Source organism: Bufo gargarizans, chromosome 4 (assembly GCF_014858855.1).
Source record: "Bufo gargarizans isolate SCDJY-AF-19 chromosome 4, ASM1485885v1, whole genome shotgun sequence".
Lineage (NCBI taxonomy): Eukaryota > Metazoa > Chordata > Amphibia > Anura > Bufonidae > Bufo > Bufo gargarizans.
The window spans coordinates 315,171,973-315,195,325 of record NC_058083.1 but is presented as its reverse complement, the minus strand read 5'-3'; the positions used below and the strand labels follow the sequence as shown (position 1 = coordinate 315,195,325).

The 23,353-nt window shown below is 41.3% G+C and overlaps 1 protein-coding gene across 6 annotated transcripts in view; it reads right to left on the bottom strand.

Moving 5' to 3' along the window:
• The window catches only part of AKAP7 (A-kinase anchoring protein 7), a 160,950-nt gene that overhangs the window by 119,395 nt on the left and 18,202 nt on the right, over positions 1-23,353 (bottom strand). For all 6 annotated transcript variants that reach the window (XR_006388865.1, XR_006388864.1, XR_006388863.1 and 3 more), the window contains exons 4-7: positions 21,026-21,162; positions 17,949-18,109; positions 13,575-13,687; positions 11,024-11,171 (exon numbers count right to left, since the gene is read on the bottom strand). Coding sequence is in view for 3 of the 6 variants with exons in the window: in XM_044292023.1 (XP_044147958.1) it covers positions 11,024-11,171; positions 13,575-13,687; positions 17,949-18,109; positions 21,026-21,162 (559 nt within the window). In the remaining 3 variants the exon portion in view is untranslated. The remainder of the gene's footprint in view (positions 1-11,023; positions 11,172-13,574; positions 13,688-17,948; positions 18,110-21,025; positions 21,163-23,353) is intronic.

Sequence of the window (23,353 nt, the reverse complement as noted above, 5' to 3'; positions counted from 1 at the left end):
CCAGGTTTTTTTGGTGTTTTATTTTTTTCGCGTGGTATCGAACGGTATTGAGGATCGCAATACTTTTTTATGGTATCGAAACCGAATCAAAATTTTGGTATCGAAAAAACACTAATCAAAAGGGGTTCCCAGTATCAGAGAACCTTTTTAAACTAATATTCGTTTAACATGAAATAATTATCAATACCAAACATTAATGAGACAATTAATTCTGAGCTTTTCTCATACAACCTTCTGTTTATAACACTGTAAATACTACTCTAATGAGTGAATCTATTAAAACCGTCACATTCTGTTGGTTCCCAGTAATAGAGCCAGATTATGCCATCTGTATGTTTCTGAGTCAATCTCTGTAATGAGAATCAATCTTGCATTACATCTTATTCAAGTCTCTGCCTTCCAGACATGCAAATTAGAATAAAAGCCAATCATGGAACTGAGCAGTGTATATCTGGCATTTATATCGTTTTTCGGCACTGACAATGTGTGGGCTCTGCTTAAGAAAAACAATATCTTGCAGCAACACATATGTCCATAAATTTAATGACTAATGTTCTTTTCATCAAGGAGCAACAGGTCAATATTACAATAATACCTTCAGATGTATTATACACCAGACTCTTCTTTTTACATACCTAAATGATGGCAGCTTGACACAATAGGCCTCTGGGGGGTACAAATAATAGACAGAAACAATTAAAGAGGACCTGTCACCACCCCTGACATTCCTGTTTTAATAGCCTCATGCATTCTCCATGTAATAACAATTCTGGAACATCTAGTCTTAAGGCTCTATGTTGTGCCATTCCTTTATTATTTCTACTAGAAGTTATGGATGAATTGCTAGCAGTCTGCAGTAAGGGTACAGAGGGGTGGTAACCAGTTGGGGGTGTGTACCTGGTTACTGGTTACCACCCCTCTGTACCCTTACTGCAGACTGCTAGCAATTCATTAATAACTTCTAGTAAAAATAATACAGGAAATAAAGGAATGACACAACACAGAGCCATAAGAATAGATGCTCCAGAAGTGTTATTACATGGAGAATGCACGAGGCTATTAAAACAGGCATGTCAGGAGTGGTAAAAGGTTCTCCTTAAGTTGCCTACAAACTTTAATAATGTTAACCTAAAGTTTTCTCTTACAAGTGTCCCCACAACATTTTTGACATCACAAGAAATGTATTTTTCATATGTACACTATCCACATTTCTATTGGGCCATAAGCACATCAGTATTTTTCGAAGATACATGTGGTCATTCCACAAATTATAGAACATGTCCTATTATGGTCTATTTTGCAGAATCCAAAGGGCAGGTATCTGGGTTTTGCCGACGAAAATATGAATACACTGTATTGTATGTGAAGCCTTACAACAATCTGTCAGGTCCCATTTGGTACCCTCTCTGAGGACACATAGGGGGACATTTATCAAGACTGGCGTTTTCTTTGCCGGTCTTGATTTCCCCCGCACAGTCGGAGGATGTGCCTAATTTCTGCTGAGGTGCAGGCCTCATCATAGATTTGGCGCATCCACCAGCAGGTCATGCGAGGGACAAAAATATACAGCAGACTCCTAGTTGTCATACATTTCTGTCTGCATTCATGCAAGAAAACTGGCATGAACAAAGATAAATGTGTCGGGCCTGCAGTCCCTGCTCCCTCCCTGTCTTTGCAATGGCCTGATGAGGGTGGCGTAGAAGCACACTGGCATGTAAGGGTACTTTCACACTAGCGTTAGTGTGATCCGGCAGTCAGTTCCGTTGTCGGAGCTGCCTGCTGGATCCGCCGATCAGTGTGACAACTGACAGCATTTGTAGACTGATCTCTGCTTGTCATGAGGATGGACGGATCGTCTTGCAGTCTTTTTTCATCGTTTTCACGAATACGTCCTTCAGTTGTTTTGCAATGCCGGATCCGGCACTAATAGGGGGAGGGGTCTGCCTTTATGTAAAGTCCGGTCGAAAGCCCACACACCGTGAAGATATAAGTGAGGGACATGAACATGTGGAGTCACTGTGGGTAGAGATACAAGGCGCGAAAAACAACAATAAATTACTAATAGGAGTTTACTATAAACCACCTAATATACCAGAGTCCACAGAAAATCTACTACTAAACGGGATAGATGAGGTGGCAAATCATAATGAGATTGTTATTATGGGGGACTTCAACTACCCAGATATAGACTGGCAAACTGAAACTTGTATATCTCATAAAGGAAACAGGTTCTTGGCAATAACCAAAGACAATTACCTCTCCCAACTGGTTCAGGACCTGACTAGAGGGACGGCCATACTGGACTTAGTATTAACCAATAGGCCTGACAGAACAACAGACGTGCAGGTTGGGGGACACCTGGAAAATAGTGGCCACAAAGTAATAACCTTCCAATTATCATTCAAAAGAGCGTTTCTACAGGGAGGAACAAAAATACCAAACTTCAAAAAAGCTAAATTTAGCCAACTAAGAGAGGCCATAGGCCTAACTAACTGGAACAAAGTCCTCAAAAATAAAAATACAGCCACAAAATGGGATATCTTTAAAAGCATCCTAAAATCTCATTGTGAGAATAAAAGGTTAAGGAACAAAAAGAAACCAATGTGGATAAACAGAACTGTAAAGAAAGCAATAAATGACAAAAAGAAAGCATATAAAACACTAAAACAGGAAGGTAGCACAGAAGCACTGAAAACTATAAGGAAAAAAATAGAACATGTAAAAAACAAATAAAAGCGTCCAAACTAGAGACCGAGAGATTAATTGCCAAAGAGAGTAAAACTAACCCTAAAATGTTCTTCAATTATATAAACGTTAAAAAGTATAAATCTGAAGGTGTTGGCCCTTTAAAGAGTAATGAGGGGGAAGTCGCAGAGAGTGACGAGGAGAAAGCAAAGCTGTTAAATATTTTTTTCTCCAATGTATTCACTGAGGAAAATAAACTGTCAGATGACTTGCTGAATGTTGAAATAAATTCCCCATTAAAAGTGTCCTGTCTGACCCAGGAAGAAGTGCAACAGCGACTTAAAAAGATTAAAATAGAAAAATCGCCAGGACCGGATGGCATACACCCCGGTATCCTAAGGGAATTAAGTAATGTCATAGCCAGACCCTTATTTCTGATATTTGCAGACTCTATACTGACAGGGAATGTCCCACAGGATTGGCGCATGGCAAATGTGGTGCAAATATTCAAAAAGGGTCCAAAAACAGAGCCTGGAAACTATAGGCCGGTAAGTTTAACATCTGTTGTGGGTAAACTGTTTGAAGGTTTTCTGAGGGATGCTATGTTAGAGCATCTTAACGGAAATAAGCAAATAACGCCATATCAGCATGGCTTCGTGAGGGATCGGTCATGTCAAACTAATTTAATCAGTTTCTATGAGGAGGTAAGTTCTAGACTTGACAGCGGCGAATCAATGGATGTCGTGTATCTGGACTTCTCCAAAGCATTTGACGCTGTACCACATAAAAGGTTAGTATATAAAATGAGAATGCTCGGACTGGGAGAAAACGTCTGTAAGTGGGTAAGTAACTGGCTCAGTGATAGAAAACAGAGGGTGGTTATTAATGGTACACACTCAGATTGTGTCACTGTCAATAGTGGAGTACCTCAGGGGTCAGTATTGGGCCCTATTCTCTTCAATATATTTATTAATGATCTTGTAGAAGGCTTGCATAGTAAAGTATCAATTTTCGCAGATGACACTAAACTGTGTAAAGTAATTAACACTGAAGAGGACAGTATACTACTACAGAGGGATCTGCCAAGGCCAATAAGATAATGGGTTGCATTAAAAGGGGCATAGATGCCCGTGATGAGAACACAGTCCTACCACTTTACAAATCGCTAGTCAAACCACACATGGAGTACTGTGTACCGTTCTGGGCTCCAGTGAACAAAGCAGACATAGCAGAGCTGGAGAGGGTCCAGAGGAGGGCAACTAAAGTAATAACTGGAATGGGGGGACTAAAGTACCCTGAAAGATTATCAAAATTAGGGTTATTCACTTTAGAAAAAAGACGACTGAGAGGAGATCTAATTAATATGTATAAATATATCAGGGGTCAGTACAGAGATCTATCCCATCATCTATTTATCCCCAGGACTGTGACTGTGACGAGGGGACATCCTCTGCGTCTGGAGGAAAGAAGGTTTGTACACAAACATAGAAGAGGATTCTTTACGGTAAGAGCAGTGAGACTATGGAACTCTCTGCCTGAGGAGGTGGTGATGGTGAGTACAATAAAGGAATTCAAGAGGGGCCTGGATGTATTTCTGGAGCGTGATAATTTTACAGGCTATAGCTATTAGAGATCCAGGGAGTTATTCTGATTGCCTGATTGGAGTCGGGAAGGAATTTTTTATTCCCCTAAAGTGAGGAAAATTGGCTTCTACCTCACAGTTTTTTTTTTTTGCCTTCCTCTGGATCAACTTTCAGGATGACAGGCCGAACTGGATGGACAAATGTCTTTTTTCGGCCTTGTGTACTACTATGTTACTATGTTAATACAAGTCAATGGGAATTAATGTCGGATCCGGCATTCCGGCGACTGATCAGGCATTTTGGACGGACATAATACTGTAGCATGCTGTGGTATTATGTCCAGCCAAAACGCCTGACAGTGACTGAACGGAAGGTATACTTATGCAAACTGAACGGATTGCTCTCTATTCAGAATGCATTGGGATATGCCTGATCAGTTCTTTTCCAGCATAGAGCCCTTTTGACGGAACTCTATGCCGGAAAAGAATAATGTGTGAAAGTACCCTAAGACGCAGACACAGGGTTTGCAACTTTTTTACTTTATACCAGAAAATAGGGAGGCGTATAGAGGTGACAGAGACATTGATTTCAGTGGTTCAGTGCTGGCGAAACAAAATTTCTATAGTTCTATTATTATATTCTATAATTTTTTTTGTTTTATTACTTAAAAAAAAATAAACCTTTACAAAAATGTTTTTCTTTGTATTGCCATAATCTGAAAAATTATTGTATTGCATAAAACATTTTTATTTTATTTTACCTTCTACAGAGCTCTGTGAGAGCTCCTTTTTTGTTGGGTGAGCTGCAGTTTTTATTTGTATCATTTTAGGGTACATAAAACTATTTGATCACTTTTTAATTTTTTGGGGGACTTGAACATGCGATCTTTTGATTGCTTGCCCAGTAGACTGCAATAGAATACTACTGCAGTCTATGGAATTCTAACAGGCTGCATGTGAGATTGATTTGCCCATTACGGTGACAATACAAGACATAAAATTCTAATTATGTTTGATGCCAATGGTCATAAAGGTTTACATTTGGTATTCATAATTTTTTATGCAACATAGGGTCTAGAGTTTTGTGAGTTTTATGGATCATTATATTACAAAAACTAAATTGTGTATAGTATATCATCATTTATGTACTTTTGTAGTCACATAATGCGTTTATACAGCAGATCAGAGAGAACATGCAGATTTATATTTTTTCAACTCCGTTACAAATGAAATGCCAATTTATTTTGTTTTACTTGCAGAGGTAGAAACTAAATAGTACCATTTGTAGCTTAATAAATCATGGCAGGTGAGGTAATCCTATTATTACAGCTCATGTTCAAGGCAAATACACAGTTCAAGAACAGGGTACGAAGCATGCTTTTGAAGTACTCCTGTTTCAAAGCCAGAGGCACAACAGTAAATCTACTTACACAAATCAATTTAGATATTGTAATATGAAAGATGCATCGGGGATGTTGCCTCAGCAAGGCTTCTAAAAGCACATCAAACTTACTAGAGGAACATATCTACTAAGGCTCCATTCAGACGTCTGTAACGTGTTTTGCAGATCCACGGATCCGCAAAACACAGACAGTGGCAATGTGCGTTCCACATTTTGCAGACCGCACATTGCCGGCACTAATGGAATATGCCTATTTTTGTCAACAATTGCGGACAAGAATAGGACATGTTCTATTTTTTTTCGGGAACGGAATTGCGGACCCGGGAGTGCGGGTCCGCAATTCCGTATCTGGACAGCACATCGTACTGCCCCATAGAAATGAATGGGTTCACAATTCCGTTCTGCAAATTGCGGAATGAAGTTGCGGACGTGTGAATGGACCCTAAGCCATCCAAAACACAAGGAAGTCAGCTACACTGAAAAAAATGATGCTAAATGTAAATGACAACTACATTTTAATATATATGAAGTGATCTTCAGAATATAATGGATATAATAGAATGCTTAGAGCAGCACCAGTACCTCGCAGACTCCCTCAGGAATGCATCAGCTCGTCCACAACCATAGATCCTCAACGGTCAACAGATCAACGAAAACCAAACCACTTATGAATAGGTTCATAATTAATATACATCAGTATAGAGTATATATTGTTGTTATAGTTGTACTATTGTTCTTAAAGGGAACCTGTCACCGGGATTTTGTGTATAGAGCTGAGGACATGGGTTGCTAGATGGCCGCTAGCACATCCACAATATCCAGTCCCCATAGCTCTGTGTGCTTTTATTGTGTAAAAAAAACGATTTGATATATATGCAAATTAACCTGAGATGAGTCCTGTCTCTGGCTCATCTCACATACAGGACTCATCTCAGGGTAATTTGCACATGTATCAAATCCTTTTTTTTACACAATAAAAGCACTCAGAGCTATGGGGACTGGGTATTTCGGATGTGCTAGCGGCCATCTAGCAACCCATGTCCTCAGCTCTATACACAAAATCCCGGTGACAGGTTCCCTTTAATTATGTTTTTGTCTTTTTTGTAGGTGCAAGATGGCGGACGGATACACATTATGCACTAGTAAGAGGTATTTATAATGCCTTTAGTGGATATTCTTCATTTTATAGATTGGGCGAGTATGGTATATGATAAATGGATCTTTCTTCTTATTTATATACATGCTATGCGGCTGTTGATAATTGATCTCCATGGAGGCGGGACAACTCTTTGGTTGTTTAGTACTGAGGGGATCATGTGACATAGATATGTCACATGATGCGCGTACGATTTGTAGCATCGCGGTGTACCGATCTCCATGGAGATACGGACGCTCTTCTTGTCAGCGTAGTTCCGAGTGTGTCATGTGACCTGTTTGTATCACATGGCGAACTGACGTCATCCGGCACAGCAGAAGTGATAGGACCGCATGTGAGCATGCTCGGAGGAATTTGACAGACGCTGCGATGGAACTGGTGTGCATGTAATGTGGACTCCATTGCCCGCCATCTACCACGTGGAGAACACCTATGATCACATAAGGTAATCACTTATTTAGTTCACATGTTTGATTAAGGTGACATACATTATGAATGAGAGGTATTTATTGGAGAGATCTTAATGAGTAGGTGGATCCAAAATATGTTGAGACATTTTGATTGTTTTTTAATAATGGTGGGTGGGACATGAAGCACTGTTTAGACCACACAATCTGCTGGTCATTTTAGACAGTTTAGTGGAAAACCTCTTAATAGGGGTTATAAAACCCATATAATGCTCCAGCAACTCATACTGTTGATACTTACCCCAGTCTCAGCACCTGCGTCGCTTCTGATGCCCGCAAGGCCGCCGCTGCATCTCCCCATCGCGTGGGTCAAAACATCGCAAGTGACGTCACCGGATGTTTTGGTCCGGGCGATGCAGAAATGCAGCGGTGGCCTTGTGGGGGCATTATAAGGGTTGGATAACCCCCTTTAAGAGTCATACAGTACAATACAACACAGTTTTATACAGAGATTACTCTGTATAGATATTATAGGCAGAGCTTCAAAAAATTAACTCTTGAAATTCTTGTCATCACTGCACACAGAGAAAAAACTTTTTCATTTATATGCAACACTTTATTTTTTATATTTCAAAGCTAACTATTGTATTAAGGATACACAAAAAAAAATTATTACGAACAAGAAAAGTAATGAATCAACTAGGTTAAAAGTGTACTGCCACCTTCTATGCTCTCGATACCAACACCCTGCAGGGTGCATGTATTTTTTCTAAAGCCTTTGATTTTTGTGGCAGAGTGAGCTATGCATTTCAATTAGCTTCTTCTTGTTTAACCACCTTACATCCGCCCATAGGATATAAACATCCTATGGGTGGATGTAACAGTTTATCTCTGAATGGACGTTCTGGAATGTCCATTTAGAGATGGCAGCAGCACGCTAATCGTGAGGCAGCCAAGTGGGGGGCCCGCTGTCAGTGACAGCAGGGCAACCCAAAGGGAAGGCAGGGACAGTTCCCAGGTGTATACAGCGCTATGTGACCGTCGGGGCCGGGAGAGTACAGGAGCTGTCCAGTCTTCCACAGACCTCGATCAGCCCTGCACTGAGGCTGTACAGCGCTGTATTCTGCTGTACAGCCTCTCTGGGGGCTGCATTTCTACTGTAATTGGGGCAGTTACAGGAGAAATCAAGAGTAAAAAAAGACTTCACATGTAAAAAAATATATATATCCCCAATTAATTAATAAAATAAAAAATAGAAAAAAGTAAATAAAATAGACATATTTGGTATTGCCGCGTCAGTAACGACCGACTCCATAAATATATCACATGATCCACCCCGTCATATAAACACCATAAAAAAAATATATATATATTTTATCATTTTTGTCACCTTACATCACAAAAAGTGCAACTCCAAGTGATCATTAAGGCGTATGTCGCACAAAATAGTACCAATAATACTGTCACCTCATCCCGCAAAAGATGAGCCCCTACATAAGAAAATTGCTCAAAAAATAATAATATATTGTTCTCAGAACATGCAGACATTAAAACATAATTATTTTGTTTCAAAAATGCTATTATTGTGTTAAATTAAATTAAATTAAATTAAATTAAATTAAAAAAGTATACATATAAGGCTACTTTCACACTTGCATTTGGTGCGGATCCGTCATGGATCAGCACAGACGGATCCGTTCAGATAATACAACCGTCTGCATTTGTTCAGAACGGATCCGTTTGTTTTATCTTTAACAGATCCATCTTGAACACCATTGAAAGTCAATGGAGGGCGGATCAGTTTTCTATTGTGTCAGATTGTGTCATAGAAAACGGATCCGTCCCCATTGACTTACATTGTGTGTCAAAACGGATCAGTTTGGCTCAGTTTTGGTTTGGTGTCCGCCTCCAAAGTGGAATGGAGACGGAACGGAGGCAAACTGATGCATTCTGAGCGGATCCTTTTCCATTCAGAATGCATTAGGGCAAAACTTATCAGTTTTGGACCGCTTGTGAGAGCCCTGAAAGGATCTCACAAACGGAAAGCCAAAACGCGAGTGTAAAAGTAGCCTTAGGTATCGCCACGTCCGTAACAACCAGCTCTAAAAAAAGTATCACATGACCTAACCCCTCAGGTTTTTGTAATGTAAGGTTATGGTAGGTGGAGTCTGCCCTTGTTCTGCTGTAGCGCTGGCCAATCGCTTCGCAGAGCTCACAGCCTGGGAGGTTATTTTCTCCGAGGCTGTGAGCTCTGCAATGCGATTGGCCAGCGCTACAGCAGAACAAGGGCAGACTCCGCCTACCATAACTTAGTGACTGAAATCTCTGCCTACTATAACTTAGTGAGCGAAGATACCGGAGGGCATAGCGGGAGAACGGAGCGGCACCCAGGGATAATAGTAAGTGCAGTGAGATCCCAGGGCGCTGCTCTTCATGTCTGTATACTTAGTTCACATTGTCATAATCGGTGAAAGGTCCTCTTTAAGTAATAAATATTTTACGAGGTATCACTTTCTGTTTTAAAAGCAGAGAAATTGAAATTTTGAAAATTGCTAATTGTTGTACATTTTGGATTATTTTATAAGTAAAGGTGTAATATATCGACTCAAATATACCACTATCATGAAGTACAATTTGTCACGAAGAAAACAAACTCAGAATGGCTTGGATAAATAAAAGCGTTCCAAAGTTATTACCACATAAAATTACACGTCAGATTTGCAAAATTAAGCCTGGTCAGGAAGGGGGTAATGTCACAGGTTAAGGGGAAGGGAAAACACCAAATACACACCACAACTAATAGACAACAATCTAGGCCTCAAAAGCTAAGGAAGAGGGATGGTGACCTCCTAGTAATCCCTAGGCCTTTCCTAAACTCCTGCCAGTATGAGCACATCCTGATGGTGGAAATACTCATACAGCAGATTCCTAAAGCCCTGCTAAAACTGACAAGCCCTAGAATAGGTAGCAGGGGATGAGACAGCTGGTTGCTTCCAGAATGAAGAAACCTGCGTCTCCCTGAGGCCTAGAAACAACACACACCAGATAAAAAGAAACAGCGAAGGCAACAAGTACTTAGCTTAAAGATGTATGGAGAAGCAGGAGATCCAAGACAAACCAGCACTAGCAACTCCAAGTAGAAACTATCAATCACATGGTCAGCAGTGTGAGGCGGATCTAAATAGAGCCTCATCACTGATAACGAGAGGTGAGATCCTGCCAAACAACAACATACATAGAGGAAAACAGAGACCTGTCAGATAGCCTCACGCGCAGCAAGTCTATCCGATCTTCTCACCTCTCTTACAGGAGGGACCGTGACAGGCAAATGGCCTGGATGTGAAGTGGTTAACAGATATTGATGTATGTATGCTTTTTGATTAATACCTTACAGTTTCTTCCACTTCATTTCAAGACACCACCCAATTATCATATATAAACTGTGTTACGTTTTATTTTTTGCAGTTGTACTACATTGAATTTAAATAAGTAGAAACATCAGCAGAAACTGAATATAACGTATTGAATCAATTACAACATAAAACACAACTTCAAAGATAAAGTACAATAAACAAATTAAATTGTACAATGATAAAACTGCAATAAACAGCACTGAAGATAAACAGTTTTTAAGTTGTATTTTTTGCATTGGTTTAAAAAATTCCATAGTGACAAATTGCAAGTCTGGAAACATTGCAAAGCAGAATACCAATCAACATGCTGCCAATCTTTCATAAGAAATTATAATTTCACATGACTGGAAGTGAAACTGAGCGAACACATTTACTTACCAAACAATATGGATGCTTCTGTGTGATAATAACCACTTGGCTGTTTCTTCTTTAACATAGAGCAAAGATCCAATCTCGTAAGTGTCTCTTCTCCAAAGCAATGATCTTGGAAATCCTTATACAGATGTGCATCAATCTTTTTCATTCCCTAAAAAGCATATAATGCGTTTGAAGCAGTCAATTCAGCAGGTAAATATGATTGCAAACCGAGCTGGGTGATTATGGCAGAAAAATGATCATGATTATTTCAACTTCATGGACAATTATTAATTATAATCTCTATTACTTTATTTTTCTATTTTTCTGGCAATAACGTCTTTATTTTTCTGTCGGATGCACTGTATATAGAGGGGTGCGCTGTATATAGAAGGGTGCACTGTAAAGAGGGGGATGTCCACTGTCTGTAAGGGTAGGGAAGCAGTTGCAAGGTTGGAAAGGCAAGGAAGCAAAGGTGGGAATAATAGTGGCAGAGATGGCAAAGGCACAGGTATTCTGTGGTAGAGGGCCTGACAGGGTGGCACAGGTGGCACGATGTTAATGGCATGAGAGGTGTCAGAGAAGATGGCAGGGAGAAGTTTAGGCTCTGTGGCTGACGGGTAGGGAGACATTTTTAGGCAGAAGAGACTAATTGAAGCTGCAGCCTGACTATACAGAACTCAGAGCAGGCTACAGTTTTCTGAGCTCTCCTTCACCTCCTTCCGACAGAGGAATAATTGCATTTACTGTGTCTGCTGCTGATCCTACTGGCTCCAGTCCTGATCCGCCACTGCAGTATAAATAATAGCTTGGGAGGAGAAGAGGTGGGACGGACTACTGGTACTGCCCTGATGGTTGCCCTGCAGACATACTGATAGGGAAGTTAGATTGTGAGCCCCATTGGGGACAGTTCAATACTAATGTCTGTAAAGCACTGCAGATTATGTCAGCGCTATATACGTGCATAAAATAAATAGCAGGAGCCAGCCTAATTCAAGGCTGGGCTCCCACTGTGATCTGAAGGTCTGTATCAGTGCAGCATGTGCAGGGGTCTCAGTCTCAGGTCTGCATCAGGATTAATAGCGTAAGCTCCAAAAGAAAAAAAAATCGATGCAATGATATTTGAAAAATCAATATTATCAGGCTGTAAAAGGGCAAATTAATCAAATTAATTCAATCAATCGCCTAATTGCAAATTGAAAAAATCTGGTCGTTCTCAAAGGCTTCAGGGACATTTTATTAAGACTGTCATTTCTTGAGCCAAGAAATCCGCTGAACTAAAATGCAGAAAATTTATAAAGAGGCATAGGCCTTTTGAATTTGGCGCTTGTTCTGGCAGCCCGTGCGCCATTATGAGCAAGCACAGATTTGCACTATAGTTTATGCCAGTGCAGGGAGAAAAATAAGTTAACCTCCAGGACTAATCCAAGAACTAACAGGCCAAAGGTGTTTCGGTAAAGAAGATGAGATTCAAAGTGTGGGTTTCAGAGATGCTTTCCCTATTACATAAAGGCACACAATGCCCGGTTACTGAACAATCTGTTTTTCTCAAAATAGCTTGGTTAGTATGTAGTAGTAACCACGCCTCAATGCAAACAATGTTTTGTGGACCTCAGAGGTATTATATAGACACATGAAGCTGGCAAAGGTTACAAAAAAATGAAGACGTCGGTGTGCATTAATGTAGAGTTAGACAAATTATCTACAAATGTAGAAAATGCATGATTGCTGTTACTCAATCTAGAAGTAGGTGTCTTGTTAAGATCACTCAAAAACAGAACAGACAATCCTGAAAGATGTGAGAAAGAACCCAAGGGTAACAGACTCTATAAACTGTAACAACCCCCTATAATGCACTGGAACTGTTACGTTTTCCTACAAGGAAGGAATGCTGGAAGATTTCAGCTATGAAGCCTGCAGAACTGTTAATGCAGACTGCTATTTAGGATCGGTACATTTTAGGTTTTTGTCAGCAATATGGATGAAATGTGATGCACATTGTACATGTACATTGTAAATATGTATTTAGTTTACTCATATAGCAGCGCTTTACATACATTATCATCACTCGCTGCCCCCAATGGGGCTCACAATCTAAACTCCCTACCAGTATGTTTTTAGAGTGTGAGAGTAAACCGCAGTACCTGGAGGAAAGTCACATAAACAGGAGGAGAACAAACAAACTCTGTGCAGATGTTGTCCTTGATTGGATTTGAACCTAGGACCCAGTGCTGCAAGCCATGCAGCCCAAACATGAGAATTTCTATAAGATTTGTTACAACTGGGCTATACACAGTCAAAAGCCTTTATTCTAGTATATCCAAGCGATATGCCATCACTCATCAGTCTATGGTAGACACTTATCTATTTCCGTCCAGTTTTATCATAAGAGAGGCAGAGAAATAGGAGCACTGAAATTGCGTCCATTTTTCTAATATGGCATCATTTATTTATGTACCCGGCCGGCTTTACGGCAGAAACAGCAACAAAAATAATCATTTTTTTTCTATTTTCTCAGAAATCCTTATGTCTCCTATTATATAGGCCGATTCTGGAACAAGTAATATGAACTTACCTGCTTGCGTAGCTTCGGTGCTCTTGATAACTTCATGAAGGTCAAATGTGGTACAAAATCTTTACATCCAGTTACAGAAATGCCTTTTTCCATAAATATCTTCCCGGTGGCTTCTGTTAAGATAGAAAAATAAATCTTTTGAAATAGAAATACCTTTTCTTTTTTTTTTTCTTACACTTATTTAGGTATACAGTAAATCAAACTATAATTAAAAGCTATTGACATATTTTTAAACATTTTCAACAGTTTTTCCTCTACAGCTTTCACTTTCATTAAAACTGCAAACTGTTGCTTTCTGCTTCACAGCAGCTCTGGTGTCAACAGTTCCGAGGTAAAGGCTACAGATCAAGCCATCAGAGCAGCTCTCTGACAGATTCACTATGAAGGAGAAAGCAACAGTCTGCAAATGCTCTAAAAGTGAAAGCAGTAGAGGGAAACTGTTGAAAATGTAATGATAAAAAAAATCTGATTAGCGAGATAGGTGGTTTTTAACACTGAACAATACAATCATTGCAGGTAGGCTGATAAAAAGAGACATCAATTTCAGCTCACAGAATATGTTGCCGCACTGATTGAGAGGAAGGCAAAATACCAAAAGAAATCCTCCATCCCCAAAGGAACAGTCACTTTCTTCTAAATGTTGGCTTGGCTTTTTCCAAAACTCCCATGGACTGAAAGCACCATGTTGTAGAGCACCATATTTTTTGCCCTATAAGACCCACTTTTTTCCCCCAGAGTGGATGGGAAATGTCAGGGCATCATATGGGGAAAAAAATAATAAGCGTTTCCATTAAGGAAGCGCTCATTAGTACAGGAGCTGTGCAGTTGAGGAAGGCTGGACGGCCCAAAACGCGTCCTGTTATATGGATTATAATAAAGCATTCAGAAACAAGTAGGCCTGCTGGGATTTGTCTGACATTACTATAGGAGGACCGGGAAGCGGTGAATGCAGCTCTCCCTGTGCTCTGTACTTAACGTTTTCTGGTCCTCGGTTGTTCGCTGTGCTGATACAGCATGAGGACGTTGGCAGCCGTGACCTCACACTGTGCGCGTCGGGTCACAGCACGGCGCTGCAGGCTGAACTAGAAGATTGTGGATGTGAAGAGCAGCGACGTCCAGAGCCGAAAAAGTTAGTTATTTGTCTGATCTGAGGTCTGCTTGGGGTCATATGCACATTGGGGATCTGAATGGGGGGGTTCCTATTTACATTGGGGCTGGGATTTGTGGTCTGATTAGGGGTCTTATGAACACTGGGGGTCTGATGAAATTTTTTATTTTTTTTTCCTTCTCTAAAATCTAGGAATTTCTAGGAAAAGATTCCGTAAAACGTGTAATTTATACAGTTATATCTTTGTTATTTAGCAGCCCTGTAAATACCTATCGGTACAGGAGGAAGGTGTAATCAGTGGCAGCTACCTCTGTATGCTCACTTATACACACAGTGCTATCAATCACTGATGACACCTTTCTCCTGTACCGATAGCTGTTCACAGGAGGTAAAAAAAGCTAAGATATAAATGTATAAATTACAGGTTTTACTGAATCTTTTCCCACAAAAGTATATATCAATATTGCTCAGCTCCTCCAGCTCTACAACATGGTGCTTTCAGGTTGCATTGCATTTTGTGGTGACAGATCCTCTTTAGTCATTAAGACAAATATGAAGAATGGATTTATTGAATTTTAAGTATGAAAAAAAAAAAAATAATAATGATCCAAGCACATATCCGGAGCCATTTATAAAGGAGGAGAAAGGAAGTGCTGCATAACATGTCCTGGCCTTCACAGTCTCCTGATATAAAGAGGACCTGTCACCCAAAAATGTGATATACATATAGAGATAGACTCCTGCTGGTCATGCTCCCCTGAGCATGACATACTTCATTTTATAAATATGGGTCCCCCTGTTGTGGAATTATGTCCCCTAAGAATTCCGGCACCATATACTGTATGTAAATCCAGAGCGACTAGCCACAGAGCTGTGTTACTCCTTTTTGCTAGCAGAGGTTTCTCCCCCACGTGACAATCTCTGTCCAATCACAGCATGATCTCACTGCATTCATAGTTCTGATCGGACAGCATCTCAATCAGATGGGAGTAAAATCCAAGCAAGAAGAGCCCAGCTGCCTCAGAGAAGAGCCTGGCGGCTGCAGAGAGGAGCCTAGCGGCCGCAGAGAGGCAGCAATGATGCAGCATGGTCTTGAGAGAACTGGTAGTTCTGGAGATCACATTGAAATTGGATTCTCTGTGACAGAGACTGTCACATTGGAGTGAAACCTCCCCTAGCAAACAAGAGGAGTGACTGGCTATACCTCTGAGGCTACTAGCTCCAGATTTTCATATGTGGCGCTGCAATTCTTGGGGGGCATAACTCCACAACGGAGGAACACATATTAATTATGGATCGGTGGAGGCGCTTGAGTAGTGTGCTCTACATTCATTTGTATGGGACTTCCAAAAATAGTCAATCACGTGTGCTCTGCTATTTTTAGAACTCCCATAGAAATACAGTGCCTTGCAAAAGTATTCACCCCCCCCCCCCCTCGACTTTTTTCGTATGTTGGAGCCTCACAACCTGGAATTAACCCCTCCAGGGTTACCTTAGGTCTCTGTGCTGCCTCTCTGATTAATGCCCTCCTTGCCCGGTCTGTGAGTTTTGGTGGGCGGCCGTCTCTTGGCAGGTTTGCTGTTGTGCCATGTTCTTTCCATTTGGTTATGATACATTTGATGGTGCTCCTGGGGATCATCAAAGATTTGGATATTTTTTTTATAACCTAACCCTGACTTGTACTTCTCAACAATATTGTCCCTTACTTGTTTGGAGAGTTCCTTAGTCTTCATGGCAGTGTTTGGTTAGTGAGGCCTCTTGCTTAGGTGTTGCAGCCTCTGGGGCCTTTCAAAAAAAGGTGTGTATATGTGATAGCAGATCATCCGACACTTAGATTGCACACAGGTGGACATCATTTCACTAATTATGTGACTTCTGAAGGCAATTGGTTGCACCACAGCTTTTTATGGGCTTCCTAACAAAGAGGGGGAATACATATGCACGTGCCAATTTTCTGTTTTCTATCTCTAAACAATAGTTATATTTATATATTTTTCTCATTTTACTTCACCAACTTAGACTATTGTGTTCTGATGCATCACATAAAATTCAGATTAACAAAACATTGAACTTAAAGGGAACCTGTCACCTGGATTTTGGGTATAGAGCTGAGGACATGGGCTGCTAGATGGCCGCTAGCACATCCGCAATACCCAGTCCCTACAGCTCTCTGTGCTTTTATTGTGGAAAAAAACAACGATTTGATACATATGCAAATTAACCTGAGATGAGTCCTGTCCCTGACTCATCTCACGTACAGGACTCATCTTAGGTTAATTTGCATATGTATCAAATCGGTTTTTTTACACAATAAAAGCACACAGAGCTATGAGGACTAGGTATTGCAGATGTGCTAGTGGCCATCTAGCAACCCATGTCCTCAGCTCTATACCCAAAATCCAGGTGACAGGTTCCCTTTAAGGCTATAATATAACAAAATACAAAAAAAGTCAAGGGGGTGAATACTTTTGCAAGGCACTGTAAATAGAGAGCACACAGTGCATGTATGCTTCATTCTCCTTCACTTTCGGGGGCAGAGTCTGGAGATAGGTGCAGGTCTCAGATGTAGGAACTACATCAAACTGACTTTGATGGCATATCTTAGTGATATGCAATCAAAGTCTGAGATGGTAAAAAAACACCTTTAGAGAGGACCTAACCACGTCCCCACAGAAGTGCAGCTGGTTGCATATTATTCCTTTGAAAATGAAGGTTATTAAAAGGTTAGTGAGTTTTCAGAAAACTTTTGATATGCCATAGAGATGTCAGTTTTGTTATATATCAGGTGACATATGTAATTTCTGTCATCAGCGGGGGTCCGAGTGCGGAGACCCCCACCAATTGCTAGAATGAGGAGTGCTTTCTCTCTCCTTATTGCAGGAGCGGAAGCGAGATAGACTCAAAAGAAAGTCTATGGGCCTGTCTCACTTCTTTCTCCTGCAGAGCACGTTCTGAAACAGCTTCTCTCCTTGTTCTAGTGATTGGTGGGTTTCACAGAACTCAGACCCCCACGATCAAAACTTCTGATGACAACGGTGTAATCTCTATGACATATGAAAAGTTTTCTGAAAACACAGTGACCCTTTGGCTGCAAATGAAAGAAACTGATATAATCTGGGCTAGGTTACGGCGGTGGCTATGGCTTCGCTGTCTGCTAGTGTTTCTCTGTAAAGACCAGTTTGCTAAATGGGCATAGAGCTGGAATACACTTGTTAATGTTAAAATACAAAAACAAAAAGAGTACAAAAAAAAGGGGAGTTTCTTACCGGTTATTTGCTTAAGAGCAGCTACGGAGGCTTCATCTGTCAAATTTACATATACAACTTCATGCTTGAAGTCAGAGATTCCACTAAATGACAGAACTAAAACATTTCTCTGAAGGATTTCCTCAATTGGCTTTTTGCTGTCTAAAAGTGCGCTTGTTGCCCTTGAAAGTCAAGAAAGAGCTGACATTAAACAGGTACCATCCATTCATTAATTCAATTAAAGGGTAACTGTCATGTTTTCATAAAAAAAAAAATCTTTTTTAGCTGATGTTACTGCTGCAGCAGCATTATGCATAAAGCAGTCTTTAGTTTCTTCGCAGACCACTGTTTTCCTTGAGCTTTTCCCTTAGTTACGGCTGTAGTAACCTCTACAATGTGAGGATCTTCTCAAGATGGCTCCTCTGCCAGTTCTCTGAGGCCAAAACTTGCTTCCTTCACTTCACTTCACAAACATACTTTAGCCAGCAGCTCCCTGCCAGCCAATCAGATTGGATTACTGAGAGAAACGCCTCCTCACTCTGAAGCCTAATGCAGGCATGCAGTGTAGAGGACCGCCCCTCTGTCTTCTGCTTATACTAAAGGGAAGACAGACAAGCCCTAGCAACGTCTTTTAAGGGACTAGTAGAAAGGGACAGAGTTGCTTGGGACCACCCTCAGAGCGCTTAAAAGGGTTGTTAAGCTGCCTTTATTAAGTAATGGTCAATCCAAGGGATATGCCATCACTAGCTGATCAGTGGGGTGAGGATAGGCCATCACTTAGTAATGGCTGGACAATCCCTTTAACTGCTCATTTGCATATGGATTAATAGTACTTTTTCTTCAGGATGAAGCAATGGATGGCTAAGTGAAAGGTATTATTACATTTAGCTGAGCTAGTCCTACAAAGCATTGTGCATGGTTTAATAGTACATTTCATGGTGAGAGTCTCTCTTCAAATGTGCCAACTTTTGAAATGTTTCCAAAAGTGGACACTGAAAAAACATCCAGGAATCATACATACAATGCTAAAACACAGAACATATTCAAAATTATTTACAAAATATTTTATCATTGCTTTCTTTTACACAGCGCCTGTCGCCTCTCCTGACGTGTCTATTTCTATTCTAGTCAATGGTATTTACTAAAACACGTCAGGAGAACAGACAGCTCTGCATTAAATGTTCAAATATTATACATGAAATCCTGTGAACACATCTGCTTGCCATACGTTTCATACGTTAAATTGTACAAAGCCAAGTCATTTACATCTGAGAAACCACATTTCCCAAAATGTAATTAATAGATTTGACTGTCTGTACCCACAAATCATCCAAGAACACATATGAGAACTTGGAGCCATTGTAAACAGGTGAACCTCACAGTTTGTGCACAGAAGTGGCAAACCACATGTGGAGAATATACCAGAGATACTGTATTCGTGTGCTGCTGGGGGTTTTACATATCAAACGAGAACAAATAACACACTAAATCAGTAAGGGGTTCATTTACTATGCTGAAATATGCCTAAATTTGGCATATTTCAGGTGCAGATAGCAGTGCAATGGTTAGTTGCGCTGCTATCTGCAACTTTGCCCAGCTCACGCCAGGACTAAAATTGTAGGTGTAGCGTGGGCAGAGAAGGCTTCATAACTTTGCAGCCGCTTCATAACTTGGCAAATCGACCGCCAGTGCCCCTAAATGCCCAAACTGCAACCCAAAACCCACTTATTTATCGCAAAGTGCCAACATGGCACTTTAACCTACATACTGAAAAATACCGACCAAGTTAAGCTGTGGGAACATGGCTTAACACAGGCCCCAGTAATTACTGCCCCCGTTGGCTCACCTAGTATTAAAAATGTCCTATTAGTGGCCCCCAGTATTAATAAGACCCTCATTATTAATAAGGCTTCCATTAGTGGCCCCCAGTATTAATAAGGCCCCATTAGTGGCCCCCAGTATTAATAAGACTCTCATTATTAATAAGGCTTCCATTAGTGGCCCCCAGTATTAATACGGCCCCATTAGTGGCCCCCAGTATTAATAAGGCCCCATTAGTGGACCCCAGTATCTTGGGATTAGTACCAGCTAGAAACATGGGCCTTGTTTGAAAGCTGTCATTCCAACCTTTCAAACGATACCAGAATCATAGCATTATATCCAGTATATCAGAGGATATAGCTGTTAGAAAGTCGAGTCAGGAGTGAAAGCAGTTTTTTACTTTCACTTTCAGCAGGGCACTTGGGAGCTGTTTTTTAGCAGAATAAAAGTGCTTTTCCTGGACATAGAATACAGACATAGTACACACAGGTATGCTTGGAAAGTGTGTGCAATCTCTGTGGGGCAGTGCTCTTAGTTAGGCCTTATGCACACAAATGTATTTTAATTCCATGTCCGTTCAGTTTGGTACTCCGTGTGCTTTCCGTTTCCGTATTTTTGTTCCGTAAAAAAATGTAACATGTCCTATTAGTGTCCGCATTACGGACAAGGATAGGACTGTTCTATTAGGGGCTAGCTGTTCCGTTCTGCAAAATACGGAATGCACACGGATGTCATCCGTGTTTTTTGCGAACCGCAAAATACATACGGTTGTGTGCATGAGGCCTTATATTGGTGAAAATTAGGTGACAGACTCCCTTTAATAAATTAGCCGCATATCTGGCCCTCCATGTGCCAGAAACTCTAATCTCCCCTCTGTACCCTTACTGCAGACTGCTAGCAGTTTATTCATAACTTCTAGTAGAAATAATAAAGGAATGGCATAACATACAGACATAAGAATAGAGGCTCCAGCATTGTTATTACATGGGGAGTGCATGAAGCTATTAAAGCAGGCATGTCAGGAGAGGTAAAAGGTCCTCTTTAACCCCTTCCTGAAGCAGCCATTTTCAGACTGTGCAGGTACACGCCCCCCCCCCCCCCCCCCAACTGGTTACCACCCCTCTGTACCCTTACTGCAGACTGCTAGTAATTCATTCATAACTTCTAGTAGAAATAATAACACATTAATTGTTATTACATGGGGAATGCATGAAGCTATTAAAACAGGCATGTCAGGAGCGGTGACAGGTCCTCTTTAAGGCCTGGACTGTACTTACACAGTAACTTCCTCTTCACTGGCTAAATGCATCACAAAGAGCGTCAGATGGAACGACCCCTGCGGAATCATCGCCTTAGACAGTCTGTCATCTTTTTTCAACACAGAATTCTGAATCATATGGATGTCGTCAAGAATCTGGTCATAATCAGAAAAAAACATATTTCTGTGAAATAAACATGACACATGTTGCCTAAACTAACTGACACAGGAATCTGCTAAAAAGAAACTTCATGTAAAATACACTTGACCATAAATTAAATCTGTCAGCAGATTTGTACCTATGAAACTGGCTGACCTGTTACATGGACACTTGGCAGCTGAAGACATCGGTGTTAGTCCCATGTTCATATGTGTCTGCTTTACTGAGAAAAATGATGTTTTAATATATGCAAATTAGCCTCTAGGAGCAACAGGGGCGTTGTCATTACACCTAGAGGCTCTGCTCTCTCTGCACTTGCTGAGCTCTTTCCACTTTGATTGACAGGGCCAGGCAGTGAAAACATCATAACACCTGGCCCTGTCAATCAAATTGGGGAGGGTACATTAGTTGCAAAAAAAGCTGAGACTCTAAGTGTAATGGCAACGCCCCTGTTGCTCCTAGAGGTTAATTTGCATATATTAAAACTTCATTTTTCTCAGCAATGCCGGCACATATGAATATGGGACCAACACAGATGCCTTCAGCTGCCAAGCGCACATGTAACAGGTCAGCCAGGTTCATAGGTACAAACCTTCTTTTATCCCACTTTATGAATAAGGTAGATGTCTGAAAGGCGACTTGAACTTTTCATCATGAACATGTTGAATGACTGTCTAAAAATCAGGGCTATACAAAGGAGAAAGAACAGGATATCTCACTTCAATTCAGTTGTTCAATTGTTCGTCTCAAACTGAGTTAATCTTCAATCCAACAGTAATAAAAGAGGCCTTCTTCTGTAAATAAAGGGATTGTTCACCTTCTAGCGCTTTTCTACAGACCCCATGTGCGAACCTGAGGTGGTAATCATACCTACTTGAGCCCCAACTCTGGGTTCCGGCTCCATTGCTGCAACGCCAGCCCTGCAGGTCCCGAGTCTCTCTGTGTCAACATCCGGTTTGTTGTAGGATATCCGGTGACCCAGTGATGTGCCACATCGGTGAGACATCACAGCTGTGGCCAGTCATTGGCTGCGGCGGTCACATGCTCCTGCGTAAAAACGGATATTGACGCCGGTCAGGCAGCGAAGATGCCAGAAACCAACGGTGGGGGTCACATAAGTATGACTACCACCGCAGGTCCAACCACACAGTGGGATCTGTAGAAAAGTGCTAAGCAGGTGAACAACCCCTTTAATTATTGTACAATCACAAAAGCTGGGCATACAGATTTCTCACCAATCTGACAGATATTAAAGGGTTTGTCCTATTACAACAACTTATTCCCTATCCACAGGATAGAGGATGTATGATCGACGGAGACCCAACTGATGGGTCCCCTGCTTATCACAAGAACGGAGTTCCCCCACATGCATGTGTGCCACTCCATTCAACTCTATGGGACTGCTGGAGATACCGGAGTACAAGAACTCGGTTATATTAAGCAGCCCACAGCTCCACTGAACTGGGAGAATGCAAGCCCCAGTTCTCATAACTGGAGGGGACTATCACGATCGGCGTGACTATCACATACGTGACACAGAGGGAGGGAAAGAGGAAGGCCCTGCCCAAGTGAGAGGGAAGGTGGTGACCCCTGACTCACCTTGAGGCTGGCACCTGGCTGCCCTGACGTCCCTAGACGGGTTCCTCACCCGTACGCCGATCACGTGCCTAAAACCCTGGCTTTCCCTAAGATGAGCCCTAGATAGTGAACAGGGCGGTGGGAACACTAGTCCGCACCACTAGCTCTAAAGGAAAACACCAAGGGGAGGACAGACAATACAGACTAAACATATAATCCCAGGTGGGCGACAACAGGAGACAACAAAAAGCCCAACAGGGATCCGGAGGGTAGCACTCTGGAACAACAACCAGGATTCACAGCTCCAGTGGGTCAGTATAGAAGTCCAGGCAGGAAGCTCTATAACTGGCAACTAGAGAAGTGTGAGAGGAGAATATAAGGAGGTTGGGAGTGGCAGACAAGAAACAGCTGAGGAGGAGAAGCTACGGATCCCTGAGTGAGACAAAAAGGATTGCAAGGCAAACACAGAAAACAATCACTAAGAAACAACGTGATCTTTAGACATAGAGCGCGCAGCCACCCGCTGCGACTTCCTGACCCCGGGTATAACGGAGTCAGACGTGGCTCTTGACACCCTCGTGACAGGGACCCAGCAGTCAGACCCCAATC